The following is a 21,091-nucleotide window of genomic DNA, read 5'->3' on the forward strand; positions in this document are numbered from 1 at the left end:
TCATTCCCACATACCATTGCACTGTCTGGGCTACTCTAGAGTGACAGATAGCACAGCCATCCTCAAGTTGACTGCAGAGAGGAAAGATCTGGTGGAGAAGGAATGTTCGTATTGTCTTCCTCTTCCAGTGGCGATCCCACATCTGTTTAGGACAGATGTTCTTGCCACTGCTGAACATTTTAGATAGGCTTGACAGGATTTTTAAAGTTAGTCACCCCCCCAGCCACCTTCTGCAAATTCTCCTTTCCATTTTATGCCAGCAGGAGAGCAGTAAAAAAGATTATTGGTCATTGAACAAGATGAGTCCTCTCCTTTCCATCTCTTGAACTGGCTCATGTGCATCGCTGCCACCATGCTTCCCATGTGCCACAGTTCTGGGGTGTGGCTATCACATCCAGCTTGGTTGGAAGCAAACAAATCCACCTGCAGGGTAAAATATAACGTTGGATAAAAAGGGGCTTTGGCTGTGTAAACAGATGTTCAGTAGGAAGCAAATGTATTTACTTTGCATTAGAAGGATAGGCGGAGCATGGCTGACGATGCTCCTTCAAGCAAGAAATTGCTGGTTCTTTGCAAGCTGTGTGAAGTTCTGTATGATTTTTAGAGCTGGAGGAGGCTCAGCGGAGGGTTAAAATTAAAATGATGCAGAAGCTTCTTTGGTGTAGGGAAAAGAGGCACCATAAAGGTTGGCACACTCATAAAAATGTGTACAGCTTTCAAGGTGGTTCCAAAGGATTCTTTTGTCACACCAGGGCATGTCAAACTGTGGAAGGAGGGAGAGATGGCTGCTCATCTGGAGGGCTTTGAAAGAGGGTTTGATCAATTCATGGCAAAGAACTTCTGGTCTTAATAGTTGTTGCGCTAAATGTTGGAGACTCTCAATCCGTTGCTGGTAAATATAGGTGAAGGTGTGCAGTTGTGCCTGTGTTATCCTTTGCTTGCATTTCTGGGTCCCCTGATAGGTTGTATTTCCCAGCTACCCCATCTAGCTGGGGGAGATTGGCCTAGGCTTGTGAGAAACTCCATCTGACTTCTATTTTTATTTACAGTGTCAATAAACCTTGGCATGTGTTCTTAGACACATATATCCATACAGACTTGTGCTAGTTGACCAAAAAGCTGCTGTGATGGCTCCAGCCTGTCATGAAACACTCATTTAGCCCCTAGGGATCTTCCCCACCCATTGTGGGGAAGGTGAGCATACACCCAGATCAAGCAGTGGAATGGAGCTACCCAGCATTTTGATTTTCCAAGAATATTTCTGAGACTTAGGTTCATGGTCTCTTTAGGGCCAAAACATAATTATCCATGGGGAGGGGGGCAAGAGTGAGGAAGGAGCTACACGCACCACATAAGGCTGTGCAAATGATGTGATGCAATGCAAATCAAGATGCAATTAATTCAATAGTGTAATTTGTGCAATGACAACAGGACACCCGGGGAGTCACTGTGATGTCATTGTGGTCCTATATTATGGATCTCTCTGGCTACAGTGCCCATACGTCCTTTATTACAAAGGACAGTCCTTTATTTCTGAAAGCTATCCTTAGACTGATTTCTTTTTCAAAAAGTCCCTTTTGCCATTTCTTTTGGTCATTCCACTTTTACCGTACAAAGGGTACCACTTGATGCACAGTCTTTCCCATTCATGTGAAAAATATGGAAATTGAATTGCCTTTTAGAAATAAATTTACATCTACTGTTTGATTTTAGATATTTTTATAAGAATAGGCATTCTGGTAAAGTTTTTCTGGGTTTTGCTCTTGAATTTTCCTTTACGAAGCAAAGTTACCAACATAAACAGCTAACCAGTTTTATTCTTAGGAACCTCTTTCAGATTTGCCCCTTCTTTTAGTCTGTCCTTTATTTTTTCCAAGAAAATATGGCCCAACAATGCTCTTGAAAATAAAGTTGCTAAAGATTGGCATTTTGCTTGCCACCATGCCAACTTCCTTAAAATAAATGAATGAATGAATGAATGAATGAATGAATGAATGAATGAATGAATGAATGAATGAACCAGGTCTCTTAAGCAGCCTAGGTGGGTGCTAAAAGATGGTTTGCCTATTATTGGAAACCAAATTACTGCTAATATGCCATTGTGGAAAAATATCTAAAATGCATTTTCACAAGGGCACCGTATTTCGCTAGGGAGAAACGTGTCCGAAAAGGACATTGAATTCCCGTTCACTTGGAGATCAGAGAACAATAAAGTCTACTCCACTTTTATGCCCTCCCCCGTCCATGTCATTCTCTGTCAAGAAAGACAGAGCTTCATTTTTTTCCAGCAAAATGGCTGTATGTCTAAATTTGGCTCTTCTATTAGAAGACATGTCAAAGGGGAAATTGCATTTGCTCCCTCCTAAATTGAAGTCGGCAATCCAGCTTGTGTTTTGTTTTTCCTTGCGGAACGAATGGCTGCTAAGATCGGATCTGTAGTTAATCTATCGGCGAATGCACAGCTGGACGGATGTTCAGCGTAAAGTTAATTAGGTTGCAAATCTTGGCGTGACAAGGCAAAAGGAAGTTTCAGGAAAACTGCATCGAAGAGGAAATGTGTCCTTCTCTTTTTTTGTGTTGGAATCACCTTACTTCCATTCTTTTAAAGCTGCCCTCCTAAGCATATTTGGTAGGATGAAAGCTCCATGAAAGCTGATTTATTTCCACATAGGTATACAGAATTTAGAGATGCGATCTCTGGTTCTTGTCATTCCCAACTAGTTTCTAGTTGCAAGATCAGATCAAATTGTTCTTACCCCAAATTGTTCTTGAAGGGTGTCAGCCAAGAATGTTGGATCATCTCATCTGTGGCTTGTCTTCAGCATTGGCAGTTGTAGTTGGGGGTAAACTGCTTTGGAACATGGAGGCTTTCATAAAAGGAAGCATAGCTGAGTTTTATCAAAAACTGCCCTTCCACAAACTGCTCCTTCATCAGTGTATGTTGCAGAAATTTGCAGTCTCATGTGAAAAGACCAGGCTCTTATGCTTGTCCTGAATTTGTGCACAGAAATGTGGCTGGATTCACACAACATACTTACACTGGTTTGTTGATGTATTAATTTTCTGGGTTTGCACAGTACCTTGAACCATAAACAGCCCAAATGCACTGGGTTTGGACTAGATAGTAAACTAGAAACAATCTAACCAAGTTTAACAATAACTAAGTTTCATATGTTCAACAAATGCAGCTGTTACGTCTTTACCTGATCTGGTTAATAAGCATGTTGTATGAACACAGCTAATGAGCAGAAGAATTTTCCCCTGCCTCATGTAATGCTGAAAATCAGGGTTTTGACAGGAAGCTGATTAAAAGGGTAAGGAAATATTTCCTTGTATAAAGCACGGTTGAATTATGGAAGTCAATGCTACATGACATTTTGGTGACCTTTAACTTGGAGGGTTTGAAAGGATGTTTAGACAAATTTAAGGAGGAAAAGTCCTGAAAACTCTAATTTTTTTTGGTCTGGTGAGCACATTTGGAACTTGAATGATGTAGTGGTAGCTGTTCTCAAAAAATTCCTGCCTCATATTTGTAGTCAAGCTCATAGCATCATGTACCAGAATGCAAAGTGTTGATATTGGTTTGTACCATGCCTCCATAAAATGTGGTTTTAGGACTCTTATATTTTGCAAATGATTTGCATAAGGGTTGCACAAATTTGGAGGGCCACCAGATAGCAGCAAAGAGATATGTGTAACCTTTTGCTGCCATCTACTGGTCATTTAAAGCCAGTTTGGTGTAGCGGTTAAGGCATCAGGCTAGAAACCGGGAGACCTGAGTTCTAGTCCTGCTTAGGCACAAAGCCGGTTGGGTGACCTTGGGCCAGTCACTCTTCCTCAGCCCTAGGAAGCAGGCAAGGCAAGCCACTACTGAAATCTTGCCAAGAAAACTTCAGGGACTAGTCCAGGCAGTTGTCAGGAGTGAAGACTGACTCGAAGCCATTATATAGAGTGGTATATAATTATGGCAACTCAGATCTGGTAGCTGTGGCTTTAGATCTTGCACAAACCGGGCGCCTCTCATTAAAACACCTCTGTCCTTTTTCAGGCTTCTGGGTGACGATGCAGCGACTTCAAGAGTTGCGTTAACTGTACCGAGCTGAATCTTTAAGAATGGCCACATAGATTTGGAATTGCAGACAGCCCTGCTTGCTGTCAGCCCAGCTTAACTTTTCTTCGTTCTTTTACTTTTCCAAGTAGAGAGGCCAACTTCCAAAGAAACTGGATTGTAGCCACCAGCTATTTTTAGTTTCTCAAAATGCCTTTGGGGGTTAGATGGGGTCTAGAGGCATTCTTGTAAATAAAGATGATACTTGACAATAGCTCTATTCTTTTTGGCAGATTTGTTTCCTGTTTCCCCCCCCACCAATTTTAGAAGGTTATTGATATTAAAATACAGTGCAAGATATGTGTGGTATATTGCTGCCCCTGGCCAAAACTGCACATCCCTTCATCCCTCCCCCCCCCCATGTACCTGCACACAGACACGTAGACCCATCTCAGAGTAAGTCAGCACGAGGAATCGGGTATTGCTGCCAGCGTATTAACTAGTTTAGGAATAGAGTGGGTATTGAGAGCTAACCCAGCATATATCTAGCTGGACGTGGCCTTAATTCAGATCAGGCTGTGCGCTATTGCAATTCCTGGCTCAGTGCATCTGGACTGTCTCCCCTCTCCAACAGCTGTGCATAGAAAAGCTGCATGCTGTGTCACACACACAGGGAAAAAGAAGTCACACCAGCTTGCAAAAAAGCAAATGCAGTGTCAGGCTTGGCCATGCTTTGAAGAAGCACTTGATGAATGGTTTGAGCCCCAGTTAACTTGCTGGTTGTTTGCCAAGCAGTCCAGCTTGCCATCCCCAACCTTCCTTCCTTCCTTCCTTCCTCCCTCCCCCTCCCTCTTTCCCTCCCTCTGTCCTTCCTTCTTTCCCCTCCCTCCCTTCCTTCCCCCTCCCTTCCACCCTCCTCTCTCCCTCCCTCCTTCCCCCTCCCTTCCTCCCTTCCTCCCTCCCTCCTTCGCCCTTCGCCCTTGCTTGCTTGCAAGAACAAAGCCTTTAAATTAATTGAAACTTACTGATGTTGCAAAACGGTGACCCAGGCAATGTCCTCCTTGGGTGACCTGTGCGCAGCCCTCAAAGCCAATTAGTTTGTTTTTCTAGTCTCCAAGGGCTGAAGGGCCTGCTAAACTGGAAAATCCAAAACACATTAAAGAAGATGACAATGGCCCACATCATCCATGCTGGTGCCAAGAAAATTGTTAGGTGTTTCTGTGAAGTCACCAGCGGTTGCATTGACCTGAAGGTGGCTTCTAGCCATCCTGTTAAGGACCAGAGGCCTTGGCTTATCACACACATGTTTGGTTTAGCCACATGGAGGCATCTCCAGAGGGGAGGTGTTAAAAAAAAAAATCAAGATGACAGCTGAAAAATCAAGATGAAAGCCACCTTTTTGAAGCCCTGCCCCCTTTTAATGTAGGCAAAAACGGGTGGAGCTTCTAACACACGGTTGCAGCCAATATCTTGACTTTTTTGACCCCCCAGGAATTCCCCTGGGCCAAGGCCTTTTTAAATCCCCTTTACTTTTTGTAACATTAACTGAGCCCTTCCTCTGTATGCTTTTGCACAGCTATGTTTGTGTGTGTGTGGTTTTGATTTTGTTGAATTTCTCTTCCAGGCCCTCTGTTTCTGTTCATGCTAGGACAGTGTTTCCCAACTTCGTTTTTTCGATTTGTTCTTCTTTTATTAACTGAGTTCACAAACTGAACAAAAAGAAAGAAAATGGAGTAATCAGTACAGTACACCAAGTTATAAAAATAAGGAGAACAGCCTAAAGAAACCTTTAAAAAGAATATATGCAGGGCATATTTTCTCAGACATGTATACATACTGTATGTAAAGATTCTACATAAGCATTTCCCAACTGGCCTGGAAGAGAAGTGAAACAGCAGCAGCAGCAGCAATAAAAGCAACAATAAGTATAATATCCTATTTAATCCCCTTTATATATGCTGTGAGATATTATACTGTTACCCCTATTACGATTTTCTCCAAAGTCTTAGCACAACACAACATCTTCTGGTGGCACATTTGTTCCATGTACCCATGTGGATTAGCTCTTTGCACGCTTAGCATCTGGAGTCCAAACCTGGATAAGTGGTTTCCTCTGGCCTGCTCCAGAGAGAATGGCTGGGTTCACAAAGCACACCAAACACCTTCCGAGTCTAGTGTGTTGTGTGAATCCAGTCCAGGGGGTCAGCTTGTGGCTCTGTATGTCACACAATTCAGAAAACTGTTTGAATTAGCTAAACCATTAATAAATAAACCAAGGATAACAGTGTTTAGTGTATGCTAAAAATGGCTAGCTTACATTTGGTTCACAAAAAATTTCATTGGTGATATAACTGTCATATAAAAGAAAAAAATGGAAGCCACTGAAGTTTCACAAATAAAGTTGGCCAGTCCAGGACAGAAATCTCAAAAGGCAAACCTGCTTTAAGCCTTTTAGTCATTGTATTTCTTCCTCTGTTCCAGGCATAAGGAAACATTGTTTTCATTGGCATTGCTAACACAGATGCTGGCTGGGTGTTTTAAGCATTATATTCCCAACACTGGAAGCTCCATTTTTGGAAGGGATGGCCCAGGTCAGCATTTCTCCATGTGGTGTCCTGGGTGGGTTGGATGATAACCCCCATTATCCCTGGACTTATGCCTTGCTCTGTCTTCCTCAAAGCTCTGATAGAAACCAGAAAAATCATATTTCTTAATTCATTCTGGACTCAGAAGTCAAGGAGAATTTACACCTTGCTCTGTCTTCTTCAAAGCTCTGGTAGAAACAAGAAAAATTGTATTTCTTAATTCTTTCTGGACTCAGAGGTCAAAGAGAATTTATGTCTTGCTCTGTCTTCTTCAAAGCTCTGGTAGAAACCAGCAAAATCATATTTCTTCATTCATTCTGGACTCGGAGGTCAAGGAGAATTTATGCCTTCCTCTGTCTTCTTCAAAGCTGTGGTAGAAACCAGCAAATCATATTTCTTATTTCTTAACTTTGTGGTTTCTTAGGGCAAAGAGATGGCTTGGTCCATTCAGGGTGGGATTACTCTCCAGAAAATAAATCCTACCCCTTCCCTTCATGGAAGATTTCTCAGTCCTGGCTCCATCAGTTAATGCAGGGGTGAGCAATTCTCATAATGTAAAAGCTCCCCCAACACTGTTGCATTTTGTGCCTCTGAAAAAATTAACAATTTTGGTGGCCTGTTTGGTTAAAATTAGAGGTTGGATGGATAAGCATGAGGTCTCCCACTTTCCACCTTTAATTTTCCCCTGGACACTGATTTGGGTCTGCTTTTCAGATATTACCTGCTTATTTTATAGCAGTGTTTCTCAACCTTGGCAACTTGAAGATGTGTGGCTGGCTGGGGAATTCTGGGAGTTGAAGTCCACACATCTTCAAGTTGCCAAGGTTGAGAAACACTGTTTTAGAGCATGGCCATTGCACAATTATTTAAGCACTGTTTGATCCCTACTTGAATTGTCCTTTAGGGGATGCCTTTAACTAAGTGTTGTTATTAAGGATTGTTGAGAAGCACTTTGGAATCCATGGGAAGAGAAATGTAGCACACAAATCTTGCAAACGGATTGGAAGACACGTAAATGGAAGTGCACGAGAAATGCTTGGAAGCGAGGGGGTGGCAGGGAACCAAGGCAAGTGTTTAAACCCATCCGTACCAGACAAGCTGATCTTTGGGGTTAGAGACCCTCCAAGTTACATGTCTGGCCCCAGATGGAGGAAGATTCCCAAATGGGCTGCCTTGATCGCCTGAAGAAGAGGCAGGGTTAAAAATTTAATAAATAGAAAGGAAGACAGTTATGTGCTCAAGAAGTGCACAGATCCCATCCACACTTCTGTGACAGCCCATGATTAAAGACTAGGGTTCTTTCATGCTTTTAAAATTCTAACTCCAGTCCCTGCTGTCTCTTTCTGGCAGCCAAGCTGAGATGGATTTGACACGTACATGTGCTTCTTGGCAGAGAGGTGCACAATCCGAAGAGCAGACCTTAAAGCCAGCATCCCACGGCTTGCTCTTTCCCACATACAGAACAGATGCTTGCTCAAGATAGGAAGATAGTGAGGGCTGCAGGACATTGGGAGGGTTGCAAATGGCTTACATGGAGCAAAACTAGAAAGTTTGGAAAGGTCCCCAGCTGTTGGCATCTGGGCTGGCAAAGTTGCCCTTGACAAAGTCTTGGCGCATGGCAACTTTGAGCCACCTCTAGGGCCTGTGCCGCAGTGTCTTTTCCACCCACCCCTTGCCAAGTAACTTGGAGGCAACGTTTAAATTTTCCGCAGTGCTGTGGATCAATGATGATCAAGGGCAATGAGGGAAATTTGAAGAGGAAACTCACATTCAAATTTCACAGAAAGATTCAGGAGACAATGCCAAGGCCCCTTTGAGCCGGCTCCAACAGGGGTAGAGCATCAGTGTTTATTTGCTAAATTATAGCAAGGAGGGATGTGATAATGAATGGCTTGGCAGGAGGGCTAAGATGCTTGATAAAAGGAAGTGTTTCTTCAGCCCTGCATAATTAAACTTCGGAATTGGCTGGCATCAAACGCAATGGCCGCCAATTTAAGACGGTTTTTAAAGGGAACTGGACAGATTCAAGGAGGGTCAGTCTCCCAGTTGCCTCTAATCATGATGGCCATTTATTATCTTTGGAATCACAGGCAATATTCCTTAAATGTGAACTGTCAATAAGAAATAGTGGAAGAGAAAGATAGTTCTTTATCCATGCTTGGGATTTCTTGAACGCAGCCACTGGGTGATACAGAGTGCTGGATCGAATCATCGCTTAGCTTAATCCATCAGCCCCTTTTTTCTCAAGAACATGCTGGCTGAATCCTGAGATGGTGAAAGAAACTTGAATCACTTCTGACTGCAGATAGATGCCTTTTCTAAATTACTCCTTGGCATAAACACTGTCTTGCTAGGGTTTTGTTTTAATATTTAGCACAACTTTTAAAAAATCTCGCATCACTTCTTCCTTATTGGTGTGGTTTTCTACCTGCAGGATAATAGGAGGAATGTTGTGTTAGTCTATGGTGGCAAAAAATTGGGTCTGGTAGCACCTTTTCCGGCTAACAAATCTAACTAATCCCTCACTTGGGGTGTTAACAGTGGGAGTGTCCATTTGGACCCCATAGAACTCTTGGAAGTTAAGTTTCTAGTCCATGTGGTTTGCGAAGTATGTGAAGTATGTCTGGGATATGGTCAAAAGTCATCTTAGAGTTCTGTAATCTGGTGGATGTTTAAAAGTTGCAGAACTGAACTCTGTAATTGGTCTCTTCACTTTAGAATCTACTTCTCCATTTCTACAAGCGCTCCAAAGCGTGTTTACTTAATATGTTCCACCTGCCCCTTTAATTCCCACTATATCAACATTAGTATAGTCTGCCTTGACCAACTTGGAAAGCAGTTGTAGAATACAAACATGCTAAATAAATGTTTCTCCAGACTGAGCTTTGGCAAACCTGCTTACTCAGCCCTTTGTCATCTAGGATCAGAGCGTACTGACTATACTCATAAATCACAGTTCTGCATTCATTGCCCATTCAAGGTTATTTCCAGTAAGTTCAAGATCTTTCCAAGAGATTTTGTTCAGGCAGGCAGAAAATTATCTATGAATATGATGCAAGACTTGTTTGTGGCAATAAGGCTTTTTGTAGAAAAGAATTGCTTAGTGAACTGGGCCCCGGGTTTCAGATCTTCTCATCTCCCATTTTGTCACCCTTCCTAAAAGCCAAAATATCATGATCAACAGGGCTTATTATCTTGCAGAAATCTAACAGAAGAGAAGGACAAATCCATAACTCCAACTAGCATAAACTAGAGCGGTACTTTGAATTTTTCAGAAGTGCTTCAGATCTTGTGTGAGCACGGCACCTCCCAGCTATTTCTGAAAGCAACCATTTTATGTTAATTTTTAGCTTTCCTTGCAAGTCTAAAAAAAGATGGGGCTGCTTTAATGAGTCAGCTCATGAAAACAGCTATTTCTGAAAGCAGCTATGTCTTTTATTTTATTTTATTTTAGCTTTCCCTGTGAGTCTAAAAAAAGATGGGGCTGTTTTCATGAGTTGACTCATTAAATCAGCCCCATCTCTTTGTTTAAGCTCATGATGTGGAAGTCTGAAAAAAAGATGGGTCTGTATTAATTAATAGCAAGTCCAAAGTGCCTTTTCTGAATCATTTCCAGGCACGCACAGCTCTCCTATAAACCCATAATGTGTTTTGACAATTCACGCTTTATTAGGAAACACAAATGAATTAACATGCATCTCTTGACACATTTTAGCCAACAGGCTTCGAAACAAGTCCTCTGGATGTTTATCTCCTGCTGTGATTTATTTGTCTCTGAAATTGCAATTGATGAGGCTGTTTTATCCTCTCCTCTGCTGAAGAACAAATGACACAGACTGTGTTGATTTGTCACCTGTATTTCTTGGATTTGCAATGATATGTTGAACTTCGGAATTAGCCACTGGAGAAGAACACTAATGACAGGAGGAAGCATCTGCTCTCCCCACTTCCCCCTTCTCATTTAGTGAAAGAGATTCTGCTTTTGAGATCGCTCTCCATGGAGAAGAAAAAGTGGGAGAAAATTTGTGTGTAGCACTCTGGCCCTGTTTGTTAGTTGATTTATTGATTTATGAGGTTTATAAGCCACCCCAATCTGTATGTGCCTCTGGGCAGCATCCGGAATATGACAATTAAAAACAAAACAAAACAAAAAGCGACATCATCCAAAAAGAAAGCCCAGAAAAAAAATTTCCACCATCATTTGACACACCAACATTGGACACACAACATCAAAGCGCAAAGTGGCGTACAGGTAGTCCTCACTTAATGACCACAATCGGGGCCAGAATTTTGGTTGCAAAGCACCCAATTTTATTTTATTTTTTTTACAGCAGTTGTTAAGCGAATCACCACAGGCATTAAACAAATCATGTGGTCATCAAGCTAATCACACAGTCCCCATTGATTTTGCTTGCCAGTAGCCAGCGGGGAAGGTCAAAAATGGCAATCAAGGTACCACTGGTTACCAAGCACCCAAATTGTGATCATGTGACTGTGGGGATGCTATGATGGTCGTAAGTGTGAGGACCGGCCATAAGTCAGTTTTTCTGACACCATTGTAAGTCTGAATTGTCACCATCTGAACCAAATGAATGGTTGTTAAGTGAGGACTACCTGTGTTGACAATGTTGGAGGCAAAGACAAGCTTAAAAAAGGAGAGGGGTTCCATCCCACTTTATAAGCTTATGCAAATGAGAGGGGATGGGATTGGGCACAGCTGTCAGAGGTTTCATTGGATGCTGACAATAGCAATATAGTGCACCATGTATCAGTGATGCTGTTAGGGCGTAACTATGAGAGAATGGAGCAGGACTACAAATATAATGAGGCTTTTAAAACAGCAAAGAGGCAGGATTCCATGAACATAGCTTTCTTTCTTACAGAGTTACTTTCTTCGGCCTTGCTCCCTTCCCAGTATCTTTTCCCTGTTTATCATCATTCCTTGGCCTTCTAAATGTTTTTATGGCACAGCTACAGTTTTAGTTTCCTGGGAAAGTGCACTTGTGAAGGGGGCAGTTGCCTAATTTGATGCCATGTAGCTGGGCCAGTAGTTTGTCTTCCCTGGGAAGATGTATTTGGGTTAGGGGTCTTAGCTGGGCCCCTAAAATGCATCCCACAAGGGGTCTGTCGCCCACTCAGACCCAAGGCCTGGAGAGAGCTGGATTTTAAAGGTTTGTTCAAATATGGCCAGGGTGGGGGCCATACGAGTCTCGGGGGTTGCTGTCAGAGGGTTGATGCAGTGATGGAGAAGCCCTGCTTCCTGGGTCCCACCAGGTGACATCGTTTAATTGATGGGACCCAGAACATGCCGAGCCTTTCAGATCATATTTTGGGTGGCCAAGTCAATACGTGAATTTCCTTGTTCAGTGATCTGCAGCCTCTCTGACTTCCCAGGCTACGGTTAAAGTAACTTTTTTCATTGGGCTTTTTTTTGATGGCAAAGCTTGGACATCCAGGTCATCTTAGCAGGGTGCAAAGATGTGACACATAAAATGACACAAACAGATGCATGCAGTGGTGTTCATGGGGGGTTCAAAACAGGCAAGATGCCAGTGGAGGTGGCAGCAGGATGGATCAGTGTGTGTGGATCAGTCTCTCATGTGCACACAAAGGAGTGGGGTTACACTGCTATGACTGCCCTCTTGCCTGTTTTGACCGACCCCCTCTTCCTCTGGACGCCACTGGGGACTTGCTCTGCCTCCTCCAACAATAACACAAGGTCGGTGGCATTGCTGAGAGAAATTTGAAAGGAGTTCTCAAGCATCCTACACATAAGAGGAGAGTTGGGCACCAGCCATAACAAACTTGCTTGCTCTGAACAGAGAAGATCCCCAGTTTGTTTGTTTGTTTATTGACTTGACTAAACTTTGATTTGACTTAGATATGGTTGGCTTTTATGTCCAACTCTGTTCAAATTCAGTCCTTAAAGGCTGCAATCAAGAAGATTTGGGCATTCTGGCAATTCTAGCCTAAGTAACTGATGGCCAGCAAGCTAAGGTAGTCACTGATCTCAGCTAAGAAGGGCCATTTGGACCAGACTAAGGCGGCGTCTTCGGTTTCTAAGAATTAAAACGATTTCTTTCTCCGTGTCCTCTAGGCATGGAAGAAACGATGGTTTATCCTTCGCAGTGGCCGGATGAGTGGAGATCCAGATGTCTTAGAATACTACAAAAACAATCACTCCAAGAAGCCTCTGCGGGTGATCAACCTCAACTTTTGTGAACAAGTGGACGCTGGCTTGACCTTCAACAAGAAGGAGCTTCAGGATAGTTACGTCTTCGATATCAAGACCAGTGAAAGGACCTTCTACCTTGTTGCTGAAACAGAGGAGGACATGAACAAATGGGTGCGCAGTATTTGTCAAATCTGTGGGTTCAACCAGTCTGAAGACCACTCAGGTAAGGTCCAAGTTTCACACTAGGGGCATACAAAAATTTGGAGCAGAGAAGGGCGACAGATTAGGAAGCAGATTACAGAGGGAAGAAGGTTGTCCGTCAGAGTGAAAAATTAGAAATGCTTCTTCTGAGATGCGAAGGTTCTCAAGAAAAGATTGGACAACCATTTTCAAAGATGGTATGAGGATTCCTGCCTTGGGCTTGGACAGGGGGTTGGACTAGAAGACCTCCAAGGTCCCTTCCAACCCTGTGATTCTGTGATTCTGATTCAGAATGTGGTGTGTTTCAGCATGTTTGGATGGTCTTCTGCAGAAACAGGCAGCTTTCTTTGCACTGTGGGCTGTAGCACACTTCCCCAACCCACTATCAGAATGAAATGTTTAGTCCAGATGTTGGGGCCTTGGACAGTTTTAAAGGTGGGGATGAGAATAAAAGTCCTTTGGAGAGCAAACGGCTTCAATTCTTACATTTGCAAACTTGCTCAAAGAACCAAAACCACATGATACAAATTCCACCATTTTGCTACTGAATTTTAACTACACAATTCACACTTTTTCTAGTTTTGGGACACAGGGGCAGGAGATGGGGTGAGATTGTCTCCCAGAGGCCTCCTGTTCCTATGCTTACTCTATGTTTGTTTCCTTGTCCTTCTACCCCTCGCCTCAATTCCACTATTGAAATTTGGTCATTTTGCCTCCAAATTCTAGCAGGGCAATCTCAGAACATGGCAGAGATGCTGATGCAATGCTTTATGTGACCACTCCTGGTACCTGATCCTCAGATTTCCTTACTAAACATCCATAATTTTTCTCCTTATGGAAAGATACTCATAGAAATATTATTTGTGTTAATTTGTTCCAAGGGTTTAGTCAGGGAAATGGAGGTGAAGACAAAGATTAGCACACTCCAGATGGGCTAGTGTACAATCCCTATCATCATCAGGTGTGTTTGATTATAACTTCAACTTGGACTATAATTATAACTATAAGCTACAATGACCTGAGACAATTGTGCCCTTGAAACAGGAGCAACTGTGATCCAAACTATTGAGGGAAGTGTTTCTCAACCTTGGCAACTTTAAGATGTGTGGAGATAACTCCCAGAATTCTCCAGCCAGCGTCTTAAAGCTGCCAAGTTTGAGAAACACTGATTTAGAGGGCCCCAAACTGGTTGTTCGAGACCAGCGTTTCTCAACCTTAGCAACTTTAAGCTGTGTGGACTTCAGCTTCCAGAATTCTGGGAGTTGAAGTCCACACAGCTTAAAGTTGCTAAGGTTGAGAAACACTGCTTTGGTCTGTAAATGCTGTAGTATTTCAAATTTGTTCCAAGTTAATCTTCAGGATATACTAAGTTTCATGTATAATAAAGTGGGCAACATGTTGTATGTGGAGCTGCGTGTGAAACAAGTTTGAAAACTAGTATTAGTGCAAATCATAGTTGCCTGATATGTAACTAGTTGACTGGAGTCTGCAGTCTGGAGTGAAAAATGAGTATCTTCATGGCTTCTGGTTGGTTTCTAAGTCCAGTTCAAAGTGCTGGTTTTGACCTTGAAAGCCCGACACTGGAGTTGATGATCACATTTAATGTTTCATTATGGTCAAGAATCACAGGGGATTTTAAAGTAAAGTAGGACAAGCTTGGACTGGGGACACGGTGGTGCTGTAGGTCAGGGACGCGGTGGCGCTGCGGGTTAAACCGCTGAGCTGCTGAGCTTGCCGATCAGAAGGTCGGCGGTTCGAATCCACGTGACGGGGTGAGCTCCCGTTGCTAGTCCCGGCTCCTGCCAACCTAGCAGTTCGAAAACATGCCAATGTGAGTAGATTAATAGGTACCGCTTAGTCATGCCAGCCACATGACCACGGAACGGTCTACGGACAAACGCCGGCTCTTCGGCTTTGAAACGGAGATGAGCACCACCCCCTAGAGTCGGACACCACTGGACTTAATGTCAAGGGAAACCTTTACCTTTACCTAGGACAAGCTTGGATTTTTTGATTTTCTTTCATATGTTTTTAGGGAAAGTGTGGATTATTCTCTAAAGTATGTTGAGCCCATTTTAGGGTTTACACATAGGTATCAGCAGCAAACCAAGATAATATATAAATAATGACACACACCATGTACTGTCATGACAGACCCCACCTGTGTGCACTGGCATCCCCACATTTGATGCAAGTATGTCAGTTATGGGTTTTGCATCATAGTATCATGATGCATTTTTCAGTGCTCCCTTCTGCTATCGGCACTTGTGGATTTACGCTCTACAGTATTTTGTTTCCATAATCCATATGGAAATGTATTCATATCATATACCATATACCGTATATTCCAATAACATTTCTTTCTGCAGTATGCAGCATTTTTGCGTGAATGTTGGGTTCACCTAAATGTTGGCTTGGGAATGGATGAAACTTTTTTATGGTTGACAACCAGCAACATTACTCATAAGATCAATAGAAAATAAAAGCAGTGATTGATTGATTGATTGATTGATTCATTCATTCATTCATTCATTCATTCAGTGCCATCAAGTCAGTGTTGACTTTTACAACCACATAAATAGATTTTCTTCAGGATGATCGACAGGCCTTTTGGGTCTTCCAATGGTGCACTATTCATTGTAATCAAATCCATTTACCTAGCTGCTGGTCATCCTCTTCTTCTCTTTCTTTTTACCTTTCCCAACATCAGAGCCTTCTTCAGAGATCTGGGTCTTCACATAATATGTCTGAAGTTGGATCTATTGAGCCTGGTCATTTGTGCCTCAAGTGAGAACTCTGGGTTGATTCGTTTAATGATCCACCTGTTTGTTTTCTTGGTTCACCACAATATTCTCAGGAGACTTCTCAAACACCAAAGTTCAAAAGTATCAATACTCTTTCTATCCTGCTTCTTCAAAATCCAACATTCACTCCCATAGAATGTCACAGGGAAAATCATTGCCTGCATGACTCTGATCTTTGTAGGCTTAGACACATCCCAGCATCTGAATAACTTTTCCAAGGCCTTCATTGCTATTTTACCAACTACTAGTCTGTGGTGTGTTTCTTAACTCTTTGTTCCTTTACTGTTGATTGATTATGATTACGTGCCATCCAGTCTGTTCTGGGTAACCATATAGATAGACTCCTCCAGAATGATCTGTCCCCAGTCTGGCCTGTTAGGACTTCTAAATGAGCATCGATTGTCCCTGGAATCAAACCCATCCACCTTATGGCTAGTTAACCTCTTCTTCTGTTTCCTTCTACCTTCCCAGCATTATGGACTTCTCAAGACAGCTAGATATTTGCCTAATGTCCAAAGCATGAGAATTATACAAATACAGGTAATCCTCAACTTACAACCACAATTGGGACCAACTCTAACCGCCCAGAGTCACCTGAAGTGAGAAGGGCAGTGACGAAATTTGAAATATAAATAAATAAAATAAAATAAACTTCCATCGTAAGTCATTGCGGTTGTACATCAAGTCACCACATGACTGGACCTGATTTTATGACAATTTTTACGACAATTGTTAAGCAAATCACGGGTTGTTAAGCAAATCACCATGGTCAGTAAGCAAATACAGCTTCCCCAATGGGTGTTTTTTGGAAGAAAATGGCAAAACACTACGCAAAGCACAATCATGTGACTGCAGGATGCTGCAACTGGTTGTAAATGCAAGCCAGTTGCTAAGCGCCCAAAATGTGATCATGTGACCACAGTGGGCTGCAATGTTTTGTAACACCCAGAAGTGCTTTACAGACCGTAAAGCACCCATTCCGAGGCTGCCATAACTTTGAACCATTGTTAAACGAACTGTCATAGGTCGAGGACTACCTGTAACATATCATATGTAACCAAATTCAATAATTTTATAGTAATATAAATAGGAATGTAATTCTTCTCTCATGTTGGGCTTTCCAACGTGCTGCTGCCTAAAATTTTGGTTGGGTGGTTTCTGATAGTAGAAAGAAGATATAACAACAGCCTGGATGAATTGATTTTTAAAAATGAAATTATATTACTGTTCCTGGCCACCTCATCCTAGCAGTGTGCTAAGACATGACTAGCTGTTCTCAAATACACCTGAACTGTTTGATTGTGTCCATTCCTGATAGGGATTCTTATAGAAATGCCCTCCAGCAAGGCAGGGGGTGGTATAATTAAAATGTGCCTGAGAGAAAGCTCTGAGAAAGCTCAGTAATTTCAAGATAGTGAGATAGTTAGCCAGCTCCAAGCTAATATTCCACCTCCAGGTCATTTGGAAACTAGATTTAAATCACTTTGCAATTCTCTATCTATGATTCATTGTTTCTCTGACTTGTTCATATTTCATTGTTAGCAGGAGTTCAGATGAAAAAATTGCTTTGGACCATTTTTTTGCCTGGCTTTGACTTTAATTCTAAAGAATTTTGACTATCTTGGTAAGGAAACATGGATGTTAAATTGCTGGAAATTAAAATTATTATGGATATGTTACTGCTTAATTCTCATCACTTGCTGTGCTAAGAGGAAGCTAAAATCAATCAATCTGTCTATCAAAATTACCGATCAATCTTTATTTCAGTTGTAGGCTGGTATGAAATACATAAAATTACAACCGTTCCAGGAATACGTGTGGTGTTTAGATTAATGTATTAATAACAAAGTTATATGGATTATTAACATGGAATTGTAAAACTTACAACACTGAAATCTAGCTGTAAGATGTGTACTTGCTATTGATATTAAACCTGCCGAGACTAAGATGTGGTGGTTCAGTATAAACGATATTGTAAAACAAAACAGCTTAATTAAATGAAATAAAGCAAAAATAGACAAAAAGAGTCAGCAAATCAAACCATCTAGGCTGTATCGTCAGCTTCTCACAGATTTCGTAATTTAAGAAATTCATTGGTTCCATAAGTGGGATACAGGAATAAAAATAACAAAATTATAGGGATTACTAACCCAGAACTGTAAAACATTAACATTAAGATCTAACTGTAAGAATAGTTAGGCTACAAAGACTAAGATGTGGTAATACAACAGAGAAGATAAAACAAAGTAGCATAAAATAAATAAAAACAAAAAATTGTCTAAAAGTAATCAGCAGATCAGACAATCTACATGTAGTCTTCACTTAACAACCATTTGTTTAATGACAGTTCAGATTTACGATGGTGCTGGGAAAAAATTACTTACAACCGGTCCTCACACTTACGACCATCACAGCATATTTCTCCCTGGTCACATGGTCTCAGTTTGGGCACTTGGCAACTGGTTTGCATTTATGACTGTCGCAGCGTCCCATGGTCACATGATCATCATTTTTTACCTTCCTGGCCAGCTTCTGGCAAGCAAAATCAATGGGGAACTGCGTGATTCGCTTAACGACCACATGGTTTGCTTAACACCTGCAGTGATTTGCTTAACAGTCACTGCAAAAAAGGTCATAACATCGGGTCGGATTTGCTTAATGACCACTTTGCTTAGCAACTGAAATTCTGGTCCCAATGGTGGTCATTAAGCTGACATTGCTAAGATAGATCTTTGATCTGATTTGAAGAGATATCTTCCCACTCTTGTTACTGGCCAAGGTGGTCGCATCCTGTGATGCACACTAGGATGGTGTGAGGTCATGCTCTGTGTTTGATTTGCAACACCCTTGCCAAAAGAGTGTCTACCCTGGGTGGGGCCGTCATTTCTTAAGAATCCCGCTGCTCATGTTTTCCCATTCCTAGCTGGCAAGCATCCAGCTGAAGTTCCTGGTCTGTTTTGCTAAACCATACTTCACGATGCCGCAAGGGTTGGCTTTAGTACTCTTTCTTGGATCTGATGTGGAATCCAGCCCTACCCATTCCAAGTTATGTTTAAAATAAATACTTCCCAGGGCACAAGTGCATTGTTCGGAATGCTGGAGCAGAAATGACCTTTGAGTCAAATGTTGGAAACATTTCGGCACTGCCATGGTTACTTCCATCATCAGATCTTAAAAAAAAAATCAAAATGTGAACTGCACAGTTGGGGGGGAAGGGAAAGCTCTCTTTGCAGTGGTAATGCTTGTCCGATTCTTCTTCCTAACCTATAAAAGTCCCTTGCTTTCCAACACTCATCTTTTAAACATTTAGGATCTGCAGGACACTTGAGTGTGAAGAGGTAAGAATTCATTTGCCCTCAAAGGAAGGTCCTCCCTTATCTTTAATTGGCTTCAGAGAATGTTTGGGATGTAACGTAGTGTTTTTATGCACCTTAAAGAGCTGAATACCAAAGCGCAGGTAGGATCGAAAAGTTTAGGTTGAGCATAAGATATCACATAGAGCACTGAGACAATCAGTCCTATTAATTTAAGGTTTTGGAGGATTCCGTTTCAAAAGGGGATCTTCTGCTGGCTTCTTAAATAGGTGCAGCTTTTAGTGTCAGGAAAGGTCTTCTGAAAGTAAGCTGGACTCTCATTCCTTATGCAGAATGGATTTGGGGTGAAGAAAGGAGGCCTGGAAAGATGAGTGTGTCTGGAAGAGAACCAAACAAAGTGTGTGTGGGTGTGTGCATGGGCACATGGGTGGCTGAGTGACACACTGTTCTGATCCTGGGGCACAGTGAGCTTTAGTAGGAACACAGCAGCCTTCAGAAGCAAAGGTTAGTGCTGTTCTACCACAGAAACTGCTCTGATGATTGTTGAGTGGCTACACAAGTTAACTTTTAACTCCTGGAGATTCCCTTGACTCTTCTGAGAAAGAACAACGGGGTGGAGGGGTGGGTGGAGGCCACACTTACTTTCAGACAGGGGTTATTAAGCTTTCTTTGAAGGCTTAAAACATGAACGTGGGAAAACCGGAGTAGATGGACACCTTTGCTTCAATGCTGGAGGCAAGATTCAAGGAAGACAGAGTCATGTATGGAAATCTAGAGGTGACCTTGGGGAAGGTATGAGTCAGCAGTTGAGAAGGCCCTTAGAGCAGCATCCACACAATCCAGAAATTAAAGCAAGCAGGAGGAAGAAACGCAGAATAATCCTGCTTTGATTTAGTTTAGTATAAGATGGGAAATTTGGAGAGTCTGGTGTCAGCCCTTTGAAGTATGCCAGGTCAAGGAACTGGCATCATAGGGACTCCAGGAAAGCTGCATTATTGTTCTAGGGTATAGTAACAGAATCTTGAAAACCTTCAAAACATTTTTTTCACATTGAAAAGGCAAAGGCCAAAGCCATGAACCACCTCATATGTTTTTGAAAATCACTGGATTTTTGGAAGGGAAGATGTGCATGTTTGCCAAAATTTGTTCCTGCTCATATTGTCCCACCATGGACCTTCTGGACTCTTCCCGACTAGATCCGGTCAAATTTCCTCACACTCCTAATGACAATAGTTCTAGAGTTAGGTGCTGATGCAGAGCGTTGATGTGATACCAGCTTGAAATGGCAGATCCTCGCCGAAGCCTCCATCACGGGCAGAGAGCATTAGCATCCCCTGTGGCATTTGCTTGCAACAGTTTGCCGAAGCCTCCCGCCTTTACAGGCCGGAAAGCATTACATCTTGCAGCAGACCCCAAGTGCTTCCTTGCCATTGTGCTCAACACACTCCGGTTTCCCTTCCTGGCTCAGCCTCCTTGCAGCTTCATGCCTTCTCAGAGTAAATTGTCACAGGGCCCAGGCAGGGGGGACGAGCAGGGGAGGGGAGGGAAAAGATCAGACAATGAACCTAACTTTGAGGCTGGTTCTTTGCCAAGGCTGATTTGGATGGCTCTGGGCATGGGCTTTGAAAGAAGAACCACAACATCCCAGCTGAAGCCAAATAAATGTGAAAAGATGGGCGTGGGATTTTAAGGAGCAGAGCAAGGGGCGGATCTGTGGGGATCTGCAGCTGGAAAGTGCAAATTCACTTTGCCCCACATTTATTCATTAGTGACATTTATGACAAAAGCAAACAGCAACAAAAAATTCTCCCACTGCATCACCAGGCTAGGAAGCTGGGTTCTCCACAGCGTGGGAGGTCAAGATGGCCACAGTGCCAATTGGGATGGAAGGCTCACCCCCTTTTATATAAAAGAGGGGGGAGAGTGTGGGTGCCATCTTTTTGGACTCCCCCTCCCCATGGACC

The 21,091-nt window shown here is 42.4% G+C and overlaps 1 protein-coding gene across 1 annotated transcript in view; it reads left to right on the forward strand.

Moving 5' to 3' along the window:
* The window catches only part of GAB2 (GRB2 associated binding protein 2), a 125,009-nt gene that overhangs the window by 58,597 nt on the left and 45,321 nt on the right, over nt 1-21,091 (forward strand). The window contains exon 2 of the mRNA XM_063305937.1: nt 12,731-13,031. Within this exon, the coding sequence (XP_063162007.1) occupies nt 12,731-13,031 (301 nt within the window). The remainder of the gene's footprint in view (nt 1-12,730; nt 13,032-21,091) is intronic.

This window comes from Candoia aspera, chromosome 5 (genome assembly GCF_035149785.1).
Source record: "Candoia aspera isolate rCanAsp1 chromosome 5, rCanAsp1.hap2, whole genome shotgun sequence".
Lineage (NCBI taxonomy): Eukaryota > Metazoa > Chordata > Lepidosauria > Squamata > Boidae > Candoia > Candoia aspera.